The sequence below is a fragment of the Mustelus asterias genome, chromosome 3 (assembly GCF_964213995.1).
Source record: "Mustelus asterias chromosome 3, sMusAst1.hap1.1, whole genome shotgun sequence".
Classification (NCBI taxonomy): Eukaryota; Metazoa; Chordata; class Chondrichthyes; order Carcharhiniformes; family Triakidae; genus Mustelus; species Mustelus asterias.
The window spans coordinates 94,271,125-94,289,869 of NC_135803.1; the positions used below are offsets into that span (position 1 = coordinate 94,271,125).

The following is an 18,745-nucleotide window of genomic DNA, read 5'->3' on the forward strand; positions in this document are numbered from 1 at the left end:
TAAGATTATCATTTTGTTTTCCCCCCTGATTTTCTCCCCTCCTTCCTGAAGGCTTTGATGCTTGCTGAGGTTTTAGACACCCTCCTATGTGGTCATTACTCAGGTCTAAACCTAGACAGTAAGTATAGGGTACACAGTCAAGCATAATCCTGTTCTGACGTGACATCCACATTTCACAAGGCATGTTTGGTATGAATTAGGAAAATGAATCCTAACCAATTTTCCTTCAAAACCCAGCTAAAATGAGTCTCTGTGCAGGCTGACAACTGACTCAGCAGAATTGGAAATGGGGCCTTTCTGGTCTGTATGGCTGATGGGGGTACAACAATGCAGGAAAAGAGTGTGTTTCTGGCCAATTTAAGATTGTCAATCAAGCTCATAGTGTGGCTCACTTTGGCTAGAGGTCACACAGATACTCAATCTCAGGGCCCTATCCTTTGCAGGAACATGCCCACACATTTAACCTTTTTGTACTAAACATAAGCTTAGGGAACAGACATTCCCTTGTCCATTCCCAGGGCAATGTCATGAAAAACCAGAGTCAACCTGCCCAGTTTGAATTTAACAAAGTTGAGTAGTTAATTGATCCCTGCTGATTTCTCCAAGGTAGGCAATACTTTCACCAATCAGAGTCTACTTGCCAAATGATCAGCACTCTTTTCTCATGTAATATAAATTGTTGTTCCCCTGTTCCTGTTGGTAATTTCTGGCAAGCTATCTGATTTGTGCAAGACAAAAAGATTAGATAGTATGAGCGGAATTCATCATAGAAATCATAGAAACCCTACAGTGCAGAAAGAGGCCATTTGGCCCATCAAGTCCAACCAACCACAATCCCACCCAGGCCCTACCCCCATATCCCTACATATTTACCCACTAACCTACGCATCTCAGGACTCTAAGGGGCAATTTTAGCATGGCCAATCAACCTAACTCGCACATCTTTGGACTGTGGGAGGAAACCGGAGCACCTGGAGGAAACCCACGCAGACACGAGGAGAATGTGCAAACTCCACACAGACAGTAACCCAACCGGGAATCGAACCCAGGTCCCTGGAGCTGTGAAGCAGCAGTGCTAACCACTGTGCTACCGTGTCGCCCAACCACTGTGCCACCGTGCCGCCCTTCTCCGAAAAAAAATTTTAAGTGTTGAATTCGCTGGAGTAATTCATGCTGTTTTTTTCAGTGGGAGTTGAGAGAGAATCTCCCGCACTCTGTGCACTGCAGAGGCCACCAGCATGAATATCATTAAATTTCAGGGGGCGGGAACTAATCCCACTGGAGAGGCTGAAACCAGCTGGCCTCTGTGCATGCACAGTGGCCCCTGAACTGTCAGCCTCCCGTTTGCTGGCCAGCTCGATCGCTGGCCAGCCCGCGACCCCTGGAGTGCTGCCCTCCCCCCACAGCCCAATCCTTGCCCCCCACCCTGACTATTCCAGGGCCAGCCTCTACCTCCCCTGTCCTGCAGAGCGCCCCCAGCCTGCCCGATCACTGGCCTCCCTCCTGCCCCCATCAATCCCTAGGCAGAGTGGCAGCGAAACCCTCTACTCCCACCGATTGACCCGAGGCCCACCCCATCAGGCCCCGCCTGCTAGGCCCTGCCCCCATATTGGCCTAATGGGCAGTGCCAAGGTGCTCCCTGGGCATGGGCACTTTGCATCTTAGGAAATGCCAGGGGGAACATTCTGGCACTGCCAGGATGCCCATGACCCCTGGGGAGCCATGATTGTCCCCCCTTCACTCCAACAGGGTCAGTCCGCCAGCTTCCCGAAAGTGGGAAGCTACTCCAAAACCCACTGGAATAAAACACTCTGGTGGGGTGGGAGAGGCTAGCGGGCCCAGAGCATTCAGTCCCGGGCCCACTAATAGCATTTAAATTATATGTTAAAAAATCATTTAAATGTTAACCCTGCCTCCCCGGCAAAATCCACGCTGGGAGACGTTAGTGGGGCACAAACGCTCGTGGGAATCCCACGAATCACCCCCACATGATTTTCCCAGCCTGCTGCGCTAAAAATTAGCACAGCGGGATGGGAGAATCACTCCCCATGTCTCTTTTTTCAGCAATACGCAAGTTTTGTATTACCAAATTTTTTTTAAAAATGAAAATCATGAATATAATACAGCTGTATATTTCCACCAGCTGGTGGCAAAATCTACATGGCCATTTCCCAATCTAAATGACAGATACAATGATCTCAGCAGTCACTACCAAGAGACAAGCTGGAGGAGGCTAAATCATGTGAGCTGAATTTTCTTTAAACAAATTATATATTTAAAATATAAAGGTACCTCAGGAATATTGAGAATCAAATTTAAATAATGGCTTGTAGTATTGATGTGTTTTGGGATTCCATCTCCCGAAAAACAGGATTTTAAAAGACAATATAAGTATCATTTTATGAAATAATGGTTCTCTTTATTTCATTGTGTATTTAGAGGAATGCTGATGATATGCAGACATCTGCAGCTACTACCATTTTCCTCTCTCTTTTGCCTCCTCCCTCTCCTCCCCTTCCGTATCTACAATATGTCATGTACATGGAGTATACAGGGACATAATAATTTCTGGTTCAACAGCAAGCTCAGAGTTTTCATTTATTTTTACACCAGCTGTACTATAGCCAATAGGGGACAGAGGGTCAAACATGAAGGAGGACCTGAAGGAAATCCTTATTAGTCAGGAAATTGTATTGAGGAAATTGCTGAAATTGAAACCCGATAAGTCCCCAGGGCCTGATACTCTGCATTCCAGAGTACTCAAGAAAGTGGCCCTAGAAATTGTGGACGCATTGGTAATCATTTCACAGCATTCTATAGACTCTGAAAGAGTGGATTGGAAGGTAGCTAATGTAATACCACTTTTTAAAAAAGGAGGGAGAGAGAATATGGGGAATTATAGATCGATTAGCCTGACATTGGTTGTGGGGTAAGTGCTGGAGTCAATTATTAAGGAGGTAATAACTGAGCGGTGGAAAGCGGTGACAGGATCGGGCCAAGTCAGCATGGATTCACTGAAGGGAAATCATGCTTGACAAATCTTCTGGAATTTTTTGAGGATGCGACCAGCAGAGTGGACAAGGATGAACCAGTGGATGTTGTGTATCTGGACTTTCAAAAGGCTTTTGAAAAGGTCCCCACACAAGAGATTAAAACTCATGATGTTGGGCGTAATGTATTGATGTGGATAGAGAACTGGTTGGCATACAGGAAGCAGAGAGTGGGAATAAACAGGTCCTTTTCAGAGTGGCAGGCAGTGACAAATGGGGTACCACAGGGTTCAGTGCTGGGATCCCAGCTATTCACGTTATACATTAATGATTTGGACGAAGGAATTGAATGCAATATTTCCAAATTTGCAGACGACACTAAACTGGGTGACAGTGTGTGCTGTGAGGAGGATGCAAATCTTGGCAAATGCTTGGCAAATGCAATATAAAGTGGATAAATGTGAGGTTATCCACTTTGATGGCAAAAACATGAAGGAAGATTATTATCTGAATGGTGGCAATCTAGGAAAAGGGGAAGTGCAACGTGACCTGGGTGTCATGCTTGTAGTATGAAGGTTGGCATGCAGAGATTTGATTTGATTTGATTTATTATTGTCACATGTATTAGCATTCAGTGAAAAATATTGTTTCTTGCGCGCTATACAGACAAAGCATATCGTTCATAGAGAAGGAAACGAGAGAGTGCAGAATATAGTGTTACAGTTATAGCTAAGGTGTAGAGAAAGATCAACTTAATGCAAGATAGGTCCATTCAAAAGTCTGATGGCAGCAGGGAAGAAGCTGTTCTTGAATCGGTTTGTACATGACCTCAGGCTTTTGTATCTTTTTCCCAATGGAAGAAGCTGGAAGAGAGAATATCCAGGGTGCGTAGGGTCCTTAATTATGCTGGCTGCTTTGCCGAGGCAGCAGGAAGTATAGACAGAGTCAATGGATGGGAGGTTGGTTTGCGTGATGGATTGGGCCACATTCACGACCTTTTGTAGTTTCTTGTGGTCTTGGGCAGAACAGGAGCCATACTGACCGGCGGTGGGGAAAGCTAATGGTATGTTCGCCTTCATAGCAAGAGGATTTGAATATAGGAGTAAGGATGTCTTGCTGCAGTTATACAGGGCCTTGGTGAGGCCACACCTTGAGTATTGTGTGGAGTTTTGGTCTCCTACTTTGAGGAAGGACATTCTTGCTATTGGGGGAGTCCAGCAAAGGTTCACCAGACTGATTCCTGGAATGGCAGTACTGACATATGAAGAGAGACTGGATCGACTGGTTTGTATTCACTGGAATTTAGAAGAATGAGAAGGGATCTCATAGAAACATATAAACTCCTGATGGGGAAGAATGTTCCCAATGTTGAGGTAGTGCAGAACTAGGGTCACAGTCTAAGAATAAGGGGTAAGCCGTTCAGGACTGAGATGAGGAAGAACACATTCACTCAGAGTTGTGAGCCTGTGGAATTCTCTACCACAGAAAGCTGTTGGGGCCAGTTTGTTAGATATGTTCAAGAGGGAGCCGGACATGGCCCTTGTGGCTAAAGGGATCAAGGGCCATGGAGAGAAAGCGGGAGTGGGATACTGAAAGTACATGATCAACCATGATCAGATTGAATGGTGGTGCAGGCTCGAAGGACCGAATGGCTTACTCCTGCACTTATTTTCTATGTTTCTATGAGCCAACAATAATAAGAAATAGGAGCAGGAGTAGGCCATCTAGCCCCTCGAGCCTGCCCCGCCATTCAATAAGATCATGGCTGATCTGAAGTGAATCAGTTCCACTTACCCGCCTGCTCCCCATAACCCTTAATTCCCCTACCGATCAGAAATCCATCTATCCGTGACTTAAACATATTCAACGACGTAGCCTCCACCACTTCAGTGGGCAGAGAATTCCAGAGATTCACCACCCTCTGAGAGAAGAAGTTCCTCCTCAACTCTGTCCTAAACTGACCCCCCTTTATTTTGAGGCTGTGCCCTCTAGTTCTGGTAACAATTGTTACAGCTTCTCAACCAGATGAACACGACTCAAATCCCAGGGATCCTTGTCACACAGATCTATTTCCCTCGGTTGGGTAGATTCCGTAAGCCTCAAGGTTGCACGTTGTGCAGATATGCTGGCCTCTACCACATGACATTATTTCCTCTGTTTTGCCTCTCACTGACAGTGGTTAGCACTGCTGCCTCATAGTGCCAGGGATTTGGGTTCGATTCCCAGCTTGGGTCACTGTCTGTTCGGTGTCTGAACATTCTCCCGTGTCTGCGTGGGTTTCCTCTGGGTGTTCCGGTTTCCTCCCACAAGTCCGAAAGACGTACTGGTTAGGTGCATTGGTCATGCTAAATTCTCCCTCAGTGTATCTGAGCAGGCACTAGGGAATTTTCACAGTAACCTCATTGCGATGTTAATGTAAGCCTACCTGTGACTAATAAATAAATAAACTAGCTTTAATACACATCCCTTCCATTTATCTGGTGAGTGGGAAGCCAGTCTCGTGAAGAATGTGAATAGATCATCTGAGTAACTGGCTTCAAACTGCCTCTATTCAACAATCAGTGAACTTTGGTTCAGTTAATCCTGTCAGAACACAAAACAACACAGCCTTCTCTTTCTCCACTCAACCTCTCAATTACCACTGGATTTAAAAAGGTATTTACAAGTACCTTATGATTGTACTATTCTCCAAAGCCTCTAATTTGTTACACTGCTTATCAGGACATCCTTTAATTTCCTTCAATTAAATATTGGGAATACCAAGGCTGTTGTCTTTGGGTCCTTTTTATGAACTCCATTCCCGAGCTACTGATTCCATTCCTCTTCCTGGCTACTGTTCGAAGTTAAACCACACTTTCCACAAGCATGGCATCCAATTTGACCTTGAACTCAGCTTCCAAACCCACATCTTCTGCATCACCAAGACCGCCAACTTCCACTTCTGTAACACTGGCGATCTACACTACACCCTCAGCTGATCTGCTGCTGAAACCCTTATCTGTGCCTTGATTTCCCAAAAACATGACTATTCCAATTCCAACACATTCCTGGACAGCCTCCAATTTTCTACCCTCCATAAATTTAATGTCATCCAAAGTTCTGCTGCTCATATACGAAGGCACCAGATTTTATCCATTCATCACCCCTGCATGCACTGACCTATATTGACCCTTTGTCTAGCAACTCCTCTGTGTTAACCTGTCATCTATGTGTTCAAATCCTTTTGTGCCCATACACTTTCCCACTTCTATAACATCCTCCAGAAGAGGATGATTTTTGCACTGTTCCTGCTCTTGCATATAGAATCCTGAAACTATTACAACGCAGAAGCAGTCCATTCAGCCCATTGTGTCTGTACTGGCCTTTGGAAGGAACAATTCACCTCATGCCTCTCTCCTGCTTTTTCCCCTTAACCCTGCAAACTTTTTGTTTTCAAATAATGATCCAATTATCTTTCAAAAGCCACAATTGACCCTGCCTCCGCCATGCTTTAAGGCAGTACGTTCAAGATCCTAGCAACACGCTGCATGAAAAAAGATTTTCCCTTGTGTCACCATTGTTTCTTTTGCCAATTACCATGCACTCTGTTTCTCAATCTTTACACCATTGGGAACAGTTTCTCCCTATCTAGAGTTCCAATGCCTCATGATTTTGAAAACATCTATCAAATCTCCTCTCAACCTTTCCAAGGAGAACAGTCCAAACTTCTCCAATCTTTCTACTCAATTCAAGTCCCTCATCCCTGGAGCCATTCTTCTGAATCTTTTCTGCACCCTCCCTAATACCTTCCTAAATACCCGAGTTGAGGCCAAGTTTTATACATGATTAACATAAATTCCTTGCTTTTGTACTCTATGCCCTATTGATAAAGTCTCAGGTGTCATATGCTTTCACAACCCTTCTCAAACCATCCTATCACCTATAGATTATATCTATATAATCTAGATATAGATTATATCTATAATCTACAACTTTGTTTTGTAGATTATAGATATACTCTACACTATCCACTACTCGGCCAATCTTTGTGTCATCTGCAAATTTTCCAATCCCCGATTCTCATGTGCAAATCATTAATATATAACTCAAACAGCAAGGGTCCCACCACTGAGCCCCGTGGAACACAACTTTCCATTCACAAGGGCATCCATCGACCATTACCCTTTGTTTCCTGTTACTAAGCCAACTTTTAATCCAGTTTGCCACATTACCCAGTATCCTATGGACTTTTCCTTTTTTGTCCAATCTGCCATATGGGATCTTCTCAGACGTCTTGCTAAAATCCATGTGCACAACATCCACTGCTCTACCTTCATCAACCCTTCTTGTTACTTCCTCAAATAATTCAATCAAGTTTGTGAGGCAATACATTCCTTTAACAAATCCATGCTGACCATCCCTGACAACTCCATGCCTTTCTGCATGGCAGTTAATCCCTATCTCTCAGGATTGATTCTATCAATTTGCCCACCACCAGCGTGAGACTAACTGGCCTATAATTGTTTGGCATTTCCTTCGATCCTTTTTTAAACAATGGAACTATGTTTGCATTTCTCCAGTCCTCCAGTACCTCCCCTGTATCTAGTGAGGATTGGAAAACCATCCTCAGAGCATCAGCTATCTCCTTCCTGACCTCCTTCAACGACCATCCAAAACAGTCCATCTGGCCCTGGCAACTTATCAACTTTCACCCATGTCCCACTGCTCCTGTAGCCCAATTCAAATTGCATCCTTTACTTTATATTGGCTATGTTTTGATGGCCATGAAGGCCACAGAGGATCATTAATAGATCTTCACATGGACTTCATTGAGTACAAGCTGCTTTATTGAGCAAACAGAGGCTTGCCCAATGGGAAGCAGTCAGCAGGGGGTTTTAAACTTGTAACTTTATCTGGACTGGAGTAGGTCCTGAGGTGAAGACTACATGACTGTAAGGTATGGCCCTCTCCTTTCGTGCACAATAAAGGTGACGGGAAGCTTGTGTTTGGCTGAATCACTATAGGCTTTCTGCGTTCTTCCTACCCCTGTATTAAATTTCATCTGCTACTCGTCTGCACATTCCACCAATCTATCTTGGAGCTTTTGAAGTTCTACACCAATCTCCTCATGCTTCACCATGAGTTCCAAATTTTGGATAATCTACAAATTGGAAATGGTTCCCTGTATGCTAAGGTCTAGGTTGTTAATATTGGAATTGTTCTGCAACAGGGTACATGTTGGCAATCAAGAGCAGCTATCTCCAATTGGGGAAGTATTAGATCTTCATTGCAAATGTTATAAAATTGTGTTGGTAGTAATTGGAAGAGTCTGTGGCTTTTCTCTGAAGGTTTGGAAATAAATCTGTCTTAAGACACATGCTGGTTTCAGATATATCAGGAAGAGCAGAGGTCCCAAACACTAATCCCTGGGGAACTTCACTATGAACTTTCCTCCAGTTTGAAAAACAACTGTTCACCACTACTCTTTGTCTCCTATCATGCAGTCAATTTCATATTCATATTGCTCCTGTTCTTTTATTCCATGAGCTCTAACTTTACTCTCAAGTTTATTATGTATGACACATTATAAATGTCTTTTGGAAGGCCATGTATACCACATCAACAGTTTTACCCTCATCAACCCTCTCTGTTATCTCATCAAAAAACTCAATCAAATTAAACACAATTTGCCTTCAGCAAATACATGCTGGTTTTCTATAATTAACCTGAATTTCCTCAAGTGACTATTAAGTTTGCCCCAAATTATTACTTCTGAAAGTTTCTCCACCTCCGTGATTAAAATGATTACCCTCTAGTTGCAGGGTTTATCTTTACATCCTTTTTTGAACAAAGGTGTATCATTTGCAATTCTCCAGTCTCTGCAACCACCCCGAGGTCTATGGAAAATTGAAAGATTATGGCCAGTGCCTCTGCAATTTCCGCTCTCACATTCTTCAGTATCCTTGGATGCATCTCTTCCAGTCCTGTTACCATACCAACTTTTAAATGCAGAAAGTCTATCCGTTATAATGAGGGGAAGGGAGGATCAGGATATAGAATTCAATGATCAGCCATGATTAAAATGAATAGCGGAGCAGGCTCGAAGGGCCAAATGGCCTACTCCTGCTTCTAGTTTCTATGTTTCTATGATGGCCACAAAGGCCAGAGAGGATCATCGATAGATCTCCCTGTGGGCTTTGTGGAATATGAGCTTCCTTATTGAGAGAGCGGAGGCTCACCCGAAGAGAAGAGGTCGACAGGGTTTTTAAACCTGCTGCTCAACCCGGACTGGTATCAAATGTCCCGAGGTGTAGACTGTCCAGCTGTAAGATACAGGCTTTTCCTTCGTGCACAATGAAAGGTTTTTAACCCACAGCCATGTCCTGGAGATTTGTGTTGCTCTTTCTTTCAACTTTTCCTTTGTATCCATTTCTGCATCATCCCCACTCCCCATCGTGTATGAAAGATATGAGGATAGGATAGATTAATTTCTATCAATCAGAAGCATAGGGCAGAATCACCCAGAAATCAGCAAAATCCAAATTCCAATAGGGAAATTGATATTTAACCCACTGACAGCAATGGTGGCCTTTTCCGTCATATTGTGCAGCACTTAATGAAAGAAATCAACAAGGTTCCATGCTGTATCACTGGTGGGTGGCCTCTGATTCACCTGCCCCGCCATCACTTCACAACTTCAATGATCCGGGTGCCATATTTAAAGACCGCCCCTGCACTTAGCTAGCATACTTCAGAAACTGATGGGAAGTTGTGGATGACAGTCCCAGGAAACATTCGGCACCCAGTGATGGGAGACGGCCTGATGTTGGACAGCAGCAAGATCTTCTGGTCCCACCGTTGTCAATGGGATTTCCCATTGATTCCACCAGAAAATCCCACGAAGTGATAGCGCTGACCTGCCAATGCACTGATGTCAACATTGGTATGTTGGCAGCCATCTTGGAAACCTTGGTCCAGGATATCTGCCCTGTGCTGCAATAGGAGCTGCACTCAGTGGCTGAGGCACTTGTTGGCAGCCGTCAGAGTCAATGTCAAGGGGCAAGACATCTTGAGCTCATCCAGTTACCGCTCTATCCCAAGGGGGAAGCCAGGGGCCCTTGGGCACCCATCGGGACGAAGATCAGCTGGTACACACCCCGGGGCCATCTATGCTGGTGACTGCGAGTGTCTGGTCCATCCAAATCCTCTCTTCATGTGATCCTGTCAACTCCAGATTCACAGGCAGAAGGGTGGCAATGTCACACAGCAAGACCCCGGAAGCAGACCGGAGCCCCCCAGGTCTCATCCCTCCAGAGGTTGCCTGCCATGGTCCTCACAGACAACAGACTGTCAGTAACAGTAAGCAGGCTGCTTCCAGCAAACTGTGGATGTGGCGGATGTACCAAGACATAGCAGCAGGGTAAGAAAGGTCAAGAAGTTGTAGTTGCACAACATGGACATGGGTGTTGATCACTTGTATGCAGCATTCATTACTGTAAATAAACTCCCACTATTATCTATCAGAACATACGAACTAGGAGCAGGAGTAGGCCATCTGGCCCCTTGAGCCTGCCCTACCATTCAATAAGATCATGGCTGATCTTTTTGTGGACTCAGCTTCACTTACCCGCCCACTCACCATAACCCTTAATTCCTTTACTGTTCAAAAATGTATCTACCGTTGCCTTAAAAACATTCAATGAGGTAGCCTCAGCTGCTTCACTGGGCAGGGAATTCCACAGATTCACAACCCTTTGTGTGAAGAAGTTCCTCCTCAACTCAGTCCTAAATCTGCTTCCCCTTAATTTTGAGGCTATGCCCCTTAGTTCTAGTTTCACCGGCCAGTGGAAACAACTTCCCTGCTTCTAATCTATTCCCTTCATAATCCTATATATCATAATCCTATAATATCTCCCCACATTCTTCTGAATTCCAATGAGTATAGCCCCAGTCTACTCAGTCTCTCCTCATAAGCCATCCCTCTCAATTCCAGAATCAACCTAGTGAATCTCCTCTGCACCCCCTCCAGTGCCAGTATATCCTTTCTCAAGTAAGGAGACCAAAACTGTACACAGTACTCCAGGTGTGGCCTCACCAGCACCTTATACAGCTGCAACATAATCTCGCTGTTTTTAAACTCCATCTCTCTAGCAATGAAGGACAAAATTCCATTTACCTTCTTAATTACCTGCTGCACCTGCAAACCAACTTCTTGAGATTCCTGCACAAGGACACCCAGGTCCCTCTGCATAGCAACATGCTGCAATTTTTTACCATTTAAATAATAGTCCATTTTGCTGTTATTCCTACCAAAATGGATGACCTCACATTTACCAACATTGTACTCCATCTGCCAGACCCTCGCCCATTCACTTAGATTATCTCTATCCCTTTGCAGACTTTCAGCGTCCTCTGCATACTTTGCTCTTCCACCTATCTTAGTGCCATCTGCAAATTTTGACACACCACACTTGGTCCCCAACTCCAAATCATCTATGCAAATCGTAAACAATTGTGGTCCCAACACTGATCCCTGAGGCACACTACTAGTCACTGATCGCCAACCAGAAAAACACCCATTTACCCCACTCTTTGCTTTCTGTTAGTTAACCAATCCTCTATCCATGCTAATACATTACCCGTAACACTGTGCACCTTTATCTTATGTAGCAGTCTTTGGTGCGGCACCTTGTTAAATGCCTTTTGGAAATCCAGATACACCACATCCAGAGGTTCCCCATTGTCCTCTGAACATGTAATGTTCTCAAAGAATTCCACCAAATTAGTCAAACATGACCTGCCCTTCATGAACCCATGCTGTGTCTTACCAATGGGACAATTTATATCCAGATGTCTCGCTATTTCTTCCTTGATGATAGATTCAAGCATTTTCCCTACTACAGAAATTAAACTAACCGGCCTATAGTTACCTGCCTTTTGTCTACCTCCCATGGCTCCTTGTTCTAATGTGCAGTGTTCCTTTCAATCTGAAGTTAAAACTTGATTGCTGTACAAGATAAATGAAGGGTTCTCATTCAAGTGCTTCCTCCCTGTGCTGTGCACAATCTTCCCAGCACATTGATGACCTTCACTGTGATTGAACACATCAGTCATGCCTGTATCTTGGAGGGAATTATAATGTCTGCCAGAGTGCAGTCATTCTCCATCCCATCAGCTTCTGTCTCCAGTGACACTGTGGTCCTCAAGGGTTCAGCTCACAAATTATGCCATAGGATCAAGAGAAGTTAAGCTTATCCCACTGCATCACCATGATATTTCCTGATCATTGGGAGCAAGTGAGTTGCCATCAGTCAGACAGGAGTCAGACAATCACTAAAGCTCTGTGAGGATCAATGGACTATCGCCACTACAAGTTGTCATCATCCTCCTGCAATGTGGGGACTGTGGGAATGCACTGCATCTCCATGACTGGAAGCTCAATGCAGAGGGTACGTGCGCTGCCATCAGCCAGACCTAAATGCAATGCTCACGGATGCCATGTGAAGATAATGAGGTGTTCTCATTGTTGTCATCATCACCCTCCATCATCTCATGGCAATGAGCGTGTCCTGAGCTTGTGTGCCTCATTATCTCGTCTGGTCATCGCCGTGGCCTTATGGCCAACATCTTCGCCTTTGAGCACCTCGCCAGCCTCATACTGTTTTACACCCTATTCATGGGAGGAGACGTGCCGCTCCTCCATCACCTCCTCAGTCAGTTCTTTCCCTGTTGCAATGCCAGGTTGTGTAGGGCACAGCAGGCAACAATGATGCATGAGACCCACTGTGGATTTTACTGCAGGGCTCCACCAGACTGGTCCAGATGCCAGAACCTCATCATCCCTAACTGCAAGTTGCAGCATGAACCTTGTTGTACGTTGTCTTTGCTGCTCTCTGTGGTCTCTGTACAGGCAAGATCATCCATGTCCTCAGTGGGTAGCCCTTGTCCCCGAAGAGCTAACCCTGCAGCCTCTGTGGACCCTGCAAGATGTCAGCAATCTGAAAATAGCTAAGAATGTAGGAGTTGTGCACAATCCCTGTGAATCGAGCACAGAGCTGTGGGATGCATTTGGTATGGTTGCAAACCAACTGAATATTCAGCAAGTGAAAACCTTTGTGGTTCACATAGTTGATGGCTTAATGCCACGGGGCACAGAATGTCATGTGAGTGCAGTCGATGGCACCTTGCACCTGTGGAAAACCAGAGATCTGTGCAAATCCCATTGCACTTGTCTCCTGGCTTGCCTGATCCTGGTCAAATTGCACAAAGTTATGCACCCTCACAAAGATTGCGTCCATGACCTCCTGGATACACTTGTGTGCAGAGGCTTGCAAATCCTGCAGAGATCACCCATGGAGCCTTGGCATAAAAATTGAGTGCCACAGTCACTTTCAGGGATACTGGCAGTGGATGCCCTCTAAGTCCCCATGGCATCAAATCCGGCAGATGTAGCAACCAGTTCTCTGCACATCTGTAGTCTTCGACAACATTGATTGTTGGACATCTGCAGGTATGTCAAGCACCGTCTATATTTCCTTGGTCTAGTGATGAACCTACAGGTGACAACACTCTGGGCTTCATCCTCTGATTGCAGAGCAGGCCCTACCACACTTTCCTCTTGACGGTTCTGCTCTTTGGTGAGTCAACCTCCTTCATCAATGTCTTTTTCTTCTCTTCTGCCCATGAGAAGAATGACAGCAAGATCACCAGGCTCCATGTTCCTGATGGTCCCTTCACTGTAATATCAAAGAGAGAGAGTTAGCATCTGTCTAATAAGGACCACTCTTTATCCATTCATCACCTGCAGCTGCCTTTCATAGCCCATTCATTCATGTCCTGGCCAACATTGATGCCTAGACCCTCATTGACATGCTGGTTGGCAAGACACCACACTACTTTCCACACACCACATGACGGATTGGTGACAGCTTTGGTCAATTGACTGCATCCTGAGCACTTATCTCAGACACAGGTCTTGTCCTAACCTTCACTCTAATGCCTTGCACTCAGCTCGGCTTCGGTGGGGGGGGGCACTTGTCAGTGGGCACTTCAGGATTAAATGAAGGATTAGGAGCGCTATCCTCGGGCAGTGTGCCATGGCCACCTTTCTGAGGAGATATTTTTCCTTGCTCAGTCCGACTGTAGTACAGCCACACAGAAACAGTCGTTGACTTTGGAAGTCAGTGTGCTAAGGGTTAAATGCTGAGCAGCAATCATTGGCACTCTCACACAGAAGTGTTTCTTGAGTGGTTACAATTGCATGACTAGTCTGACTCCAAGCAAGTCAACTGAGCTCAAACTAAATGATCTTAGTTTTAACAGTGCTCATCTCCGACATGTCTTTCCATTTGCTTTGCTCTTGTCTTCGTCCCACCTCCATATGCAACCCTCCTTCCCTGTGATTGTGTGGTTTCTTCAATCCATGCTGAACCATGCTCCCCCCACAACCGCACTGAAGCCCGTGTCCCAAACTCCCCTTCCCATCTCCCAATTCAGGCTTGCATTGAAACCCATGCCATGGGCTTCCATTCCCTTTCCTCCCTTCAGGCCAACATTGAAACCCATACCACAGCACCACAAGACAGTAAAGAGGAAGCTGTGCAGATCTGCCTGTGACCCCAGTAATGACATGCTCATATATTATAAGGATGTTCCTAACATTGGATACTGGGAAACTGCAGTAAAATCCACAGCGGGTCTCATGCATCATTGTTGCCTGCTGCGCACTACACAACCTGCCCGCCACTGATTGGGGGGAGAGGATGATCACATTCTGCATTTATGCCACTGGGAAACATGTCTAAGGCCTTCTCATGATACCTTCCACTTGTGCCGCCAAACCCGCACACTATGAACAGGAGTGGAAAATCCCAACCAATAGTATGCTACAGTGTACTGGGAGTCCAGGGTAGTGGTGTCAGTGTCGGAGATAATACCAGGTTAATGTTTCTGATCAGTGCTCTTTATTCGAACAGACCCTCTTTCTATTTCTATCATTTCCTGCTTTTCTTCAGATTGCCATCAATTTAGTTTTTTCTTCTTTCTTTAACATATATTGCTAACATTGCTATGCCACCTAGTGTACACTGCAGCTATTTATCTTAACTCACTCTCTCTATCTCTCTTTGTCTATTTCCCAGGTGTTCGTAATAAATTTGCTGCGGGACAGCAAGTACTTTCATTTCCGCCCGGTGATGGATACCTACATTCAGAAGCACTTTTCTGGTGCATTGGCATACAAGTGAGTCCAATTATCTGGTGGCTCAGGACTCATAACTGCAATAGTTACTTCCAGTACCACACAGAGCTCTTTAATATCAGAAGTATATTTCCGTAAAGCTTACTTTATAATTCCAACTTTCTGTATAATTCCATTCCACTACGATCAGATTACTATAGTGTTTTTAACTCACCAAGAAAAGTGACGCAAAGGGCCTGTGCAGAATATTTCAGTTATCTGCCAGATACACAGGTCTTTGATCACTCTACCCTTGCTCTAAGCATTGATTCAGGCTTGTCACATAGTTGCAGCTAGTCTTTGATGCTCAATTTCCTTTGCCACCTTGTCTCTGATGATAGAAATACAGTTCGACGACACTCAAAGAAGGAAGCAAAATGCCACCCAAACCTTCAGAGGCCCCAAGATTCCCTCCTCCACTTACTGAGATCAGGGTATCACTTAAACTACTGAATGACGGAGATGACAAATGTAAACAGCTGCTACAATCGGGGGGATTTTGATCAGCTTTGTCATTTTCAGTCTGGTTACATGTACCCTGACTTCTGGCATCACTGGGCTATTTGGATGTGCCCCCAACATTGGGGAGCAAGGTGGGATAGTCACAAATGCATTCATATCTTTGCATCAACTGCATGCTCCCAAGTATTGCAGGTGCACAGTTAACCATTTTTTGCTGTGTCCAAACCCACAGAATAGAGAGGAGCAGAATTAGCAGCAGGTGAACTGGGTTGGATTGCTGAACCTTCATGAAATATAAATGCAACACATTCAGGTTCAGGATGTGGACTTTAGGAAATTAAACTGTAAGTCTAATTATTTCAGGCCTTGTTGTACACAGTTTCTAATGTAAATTTTAGTTGTGTCACACTCAAATCTTATGTGTACAGTGTATTCCATCAGCAAGAATTCCAGAAACCCAAGGTCAGGAAATTGCTGATAGAGGTCACATGCTGTTGGCCACTGTGCCATTATCCTCAAGTCTACAATGTATAGTTTTGATTACATTGAACTATAATTTCATAGCATTCAGTTCAAAATAATTTGTGAAAATAGCATACATCTTCTCCCCCAATCTTTCTACATTAGAGGAATACCGTTAATAGTAAGGGTACTATGCACCTTCAAGCCTGAGCAGTGGTAGAGGCACTGGACACAACTATGGTCAATGGTTAGGACACCATTGAGGACTGTCAGTGGTGTGGTACATTGCACTTTTGAACTTGGTTAATGTTAGGGATACCGGAATCTATTAAGTATGGTCAATGGTAGAGGAACCATACACCATTGAGTGTTGTCAATCATTGGGAACCATGCACCATCAAGTATCCTCAATGATCAGGGTGCTGGACACCATGGAGTGTGGTCAGTGGTTCAGGTACCGGGCACCATCAAGTCTTGCCATTGGCAAGGATACCATACACCGAATATGGTCAGGGTTGTGGTGTGTGTTCAATGATTGAGGTGCCAGACACGAGTTGCATTTACACAATATCTTTAGTGCTAAACTGTCCCACATCACTTCACAGGACCACAAATTGATACCAATCCATATGAGGAGATATTAGGGCAAATGATCAAAAGCTTGGTTTAAGAGATGGATTTTAAGGAACATCTTAAAGGAAGAAAGATATGTCAACTAGCAGAGGTGCAGGGAGAGAATTGCAGAGCTTAGGGCTTTGGCTGCTGAAGACATAGTTGCTTATTGTAAAATGATTAGAGTCTGGGATGCTTAAGAGGCCAGAATTAAAGTGTAGACAGTTAGTGTAAGTCGGTGAGCTCACAGGTGATGGGTGAACCCGACTTGATGCAAGTAAAGACATTGGAGCAGAGTTTTAGATGTCCTCAAGTTTATGGAGGATAGGATGAGGGAGGCTGGCTAGGAAAGCATTGGAAAAGCTTAAGTCTTAGACGTGATAAAGCACGGATGTGGGTTTCAGCAGCAGATGAGCTGATACAGGGACAGGCTCTCAAGTAAGCAATCTTAGTGATGGTGCAAATATGTGGTCAGAAGTGTGATCAGTAACTGGGTTATGAGGCACCATCGGGTATGGTCATTGATTCGGCTCTTGTGCACTCTCAAGTCTGCTCAATGGTTGGATTTTCATGAAACGTTAGCTCTGTTTTCTCTCTATAGGTGCTGTCAGACCTGCTGAGAATTTCCAGCGTTTTCTATTTTCATTTCAGATACCAGCATCAGCAGTCATTTGCTTTTATCTATATATCTCAGGTATGTTTCTATGTTTTAAATAAGTTACAATTTCTTTTTTCATAGGGAGCTAATCCGATGTCTGAAGTGGTACATGGATCGATCTGCAGAAGTTGTGAGACAAGACCACATTCAAGAGGCAATGAGGGTACATAGTGTAACTTCTGTGGTAACCTTGACATGATATAGAAATGGAACAAAAGTTAATGATCACTCAACCAAATCAGTGGCAAATATTTAAGGCGATATCTTATAATGCACAGAATTCCAACAAGTAAGAAAAAGTCCAAGGGATGGATCCACTATCCCTGGTTAGCTAGAAAAGTTAAAGATAGTATCAAGCTCATGGAAAAAGTATACAATTTTGCAGAGACAGGTTGCAGGTCAGAAGATTGAACAGCATATAAGGAAAAGAAAAGGATAACTAAAAGATTAATAAGGCAGGAAAAATTAGAGTGCGAGAGAAAAGATAGCCAGAAATATACAAACTGATAGTAAAGGTTTTTATTAATATTTTTAAAAAGAGTTAACAAAGTGAGTTTGGTCCAATAGAAAGCGAGACTGGAGAATTGATAATGGAAGACAAGGAGATGGCAGATAAATTTAACAGATATTTTAACAGTCTTCTGTGTAGAGGATACAGGTAGCATCCCAGAAGTAGCTATAAACCAAGAAATGGAAGGGAGGGAGCAACTCAGGAAAATAACAGTCACCAGAGAAGTGTTACTGAATAAATTGTTAGAACTGAAGGCTGATGAAAACCTGGGTCCTGAGAGACTTCATCCTAGGTTATTTTCCAAAACTGCCTAAAGTTGGGGACGGTCCCATTAGATTGGAAGATAGCAAATGTAACGCCATTATTCAAAAAGAATGGAAAAGAAAGCAGAAAACAATAGGCCAGTTTCTTTAACATCTGTTCTGGGAAAATGCTCGCAGATATTATTTAAGAAGTTATAGCAGGGTACTTGGATAAGCTCAAGGTAATCACGCAGAGTCAAGGTTTTGTGAAAGGGAAATTATGTTTTAGCAAGTTATTGGAGCTTTTTGAGGAAGTAATCCGTGCTGTGGATAAAGAGGGACCAGGGGATGTGTTGTACTTAGATTTCCAGAAGCCATTTGATAAACTGCCACATAAAAGGTTATTCTGGAAAATAAAAGCTCATATGGTAACATATTTGCCTGGATAGAATTTTGGCTGGCTAATAGAAAGCAGAAAATAGGCATAAGGGGGCAATTCTCCCAAAAAATTCTAAGTGCTGAATTGGCGGGGAAAATGATGTAATTCACGATTGTTTTTTCAGTGCAACCTCAGACTCGAATCTCCCACAC

The 18,745-nt window shown here is 44.1% G+C and overlaps 1 protein-coding gene across 4 annotated transcripts in view; it reads left to right on the forward strand.

The window, feature by feature from the left end:
- Window positions 1-18,745, forward strand: part of dock3 (dedicator of cytokinesis 3) — a 1,050,162-nt gene that overhangs the window by 735,272 nt on the left and 296,145 nt on the right. For all 4 annotated transcript variants that reach the window (XM_078209344.1, XM_078209345.1, XM_078209346.1 and 1 more), the window contains 2 exons: window positions 15,110-15,210; window positions 17,483-17,564. In XM_078209344.1, coding sequence (XP_078065470.1) covers window positions 15,110-15,210; window positions 17,483-17,564 — 183 coding nt within the window. The remainder of the gene's footprint in view (window positions 1-15,109; window positions 15,211-17,482; window positions 17,565-18,745) is intronic.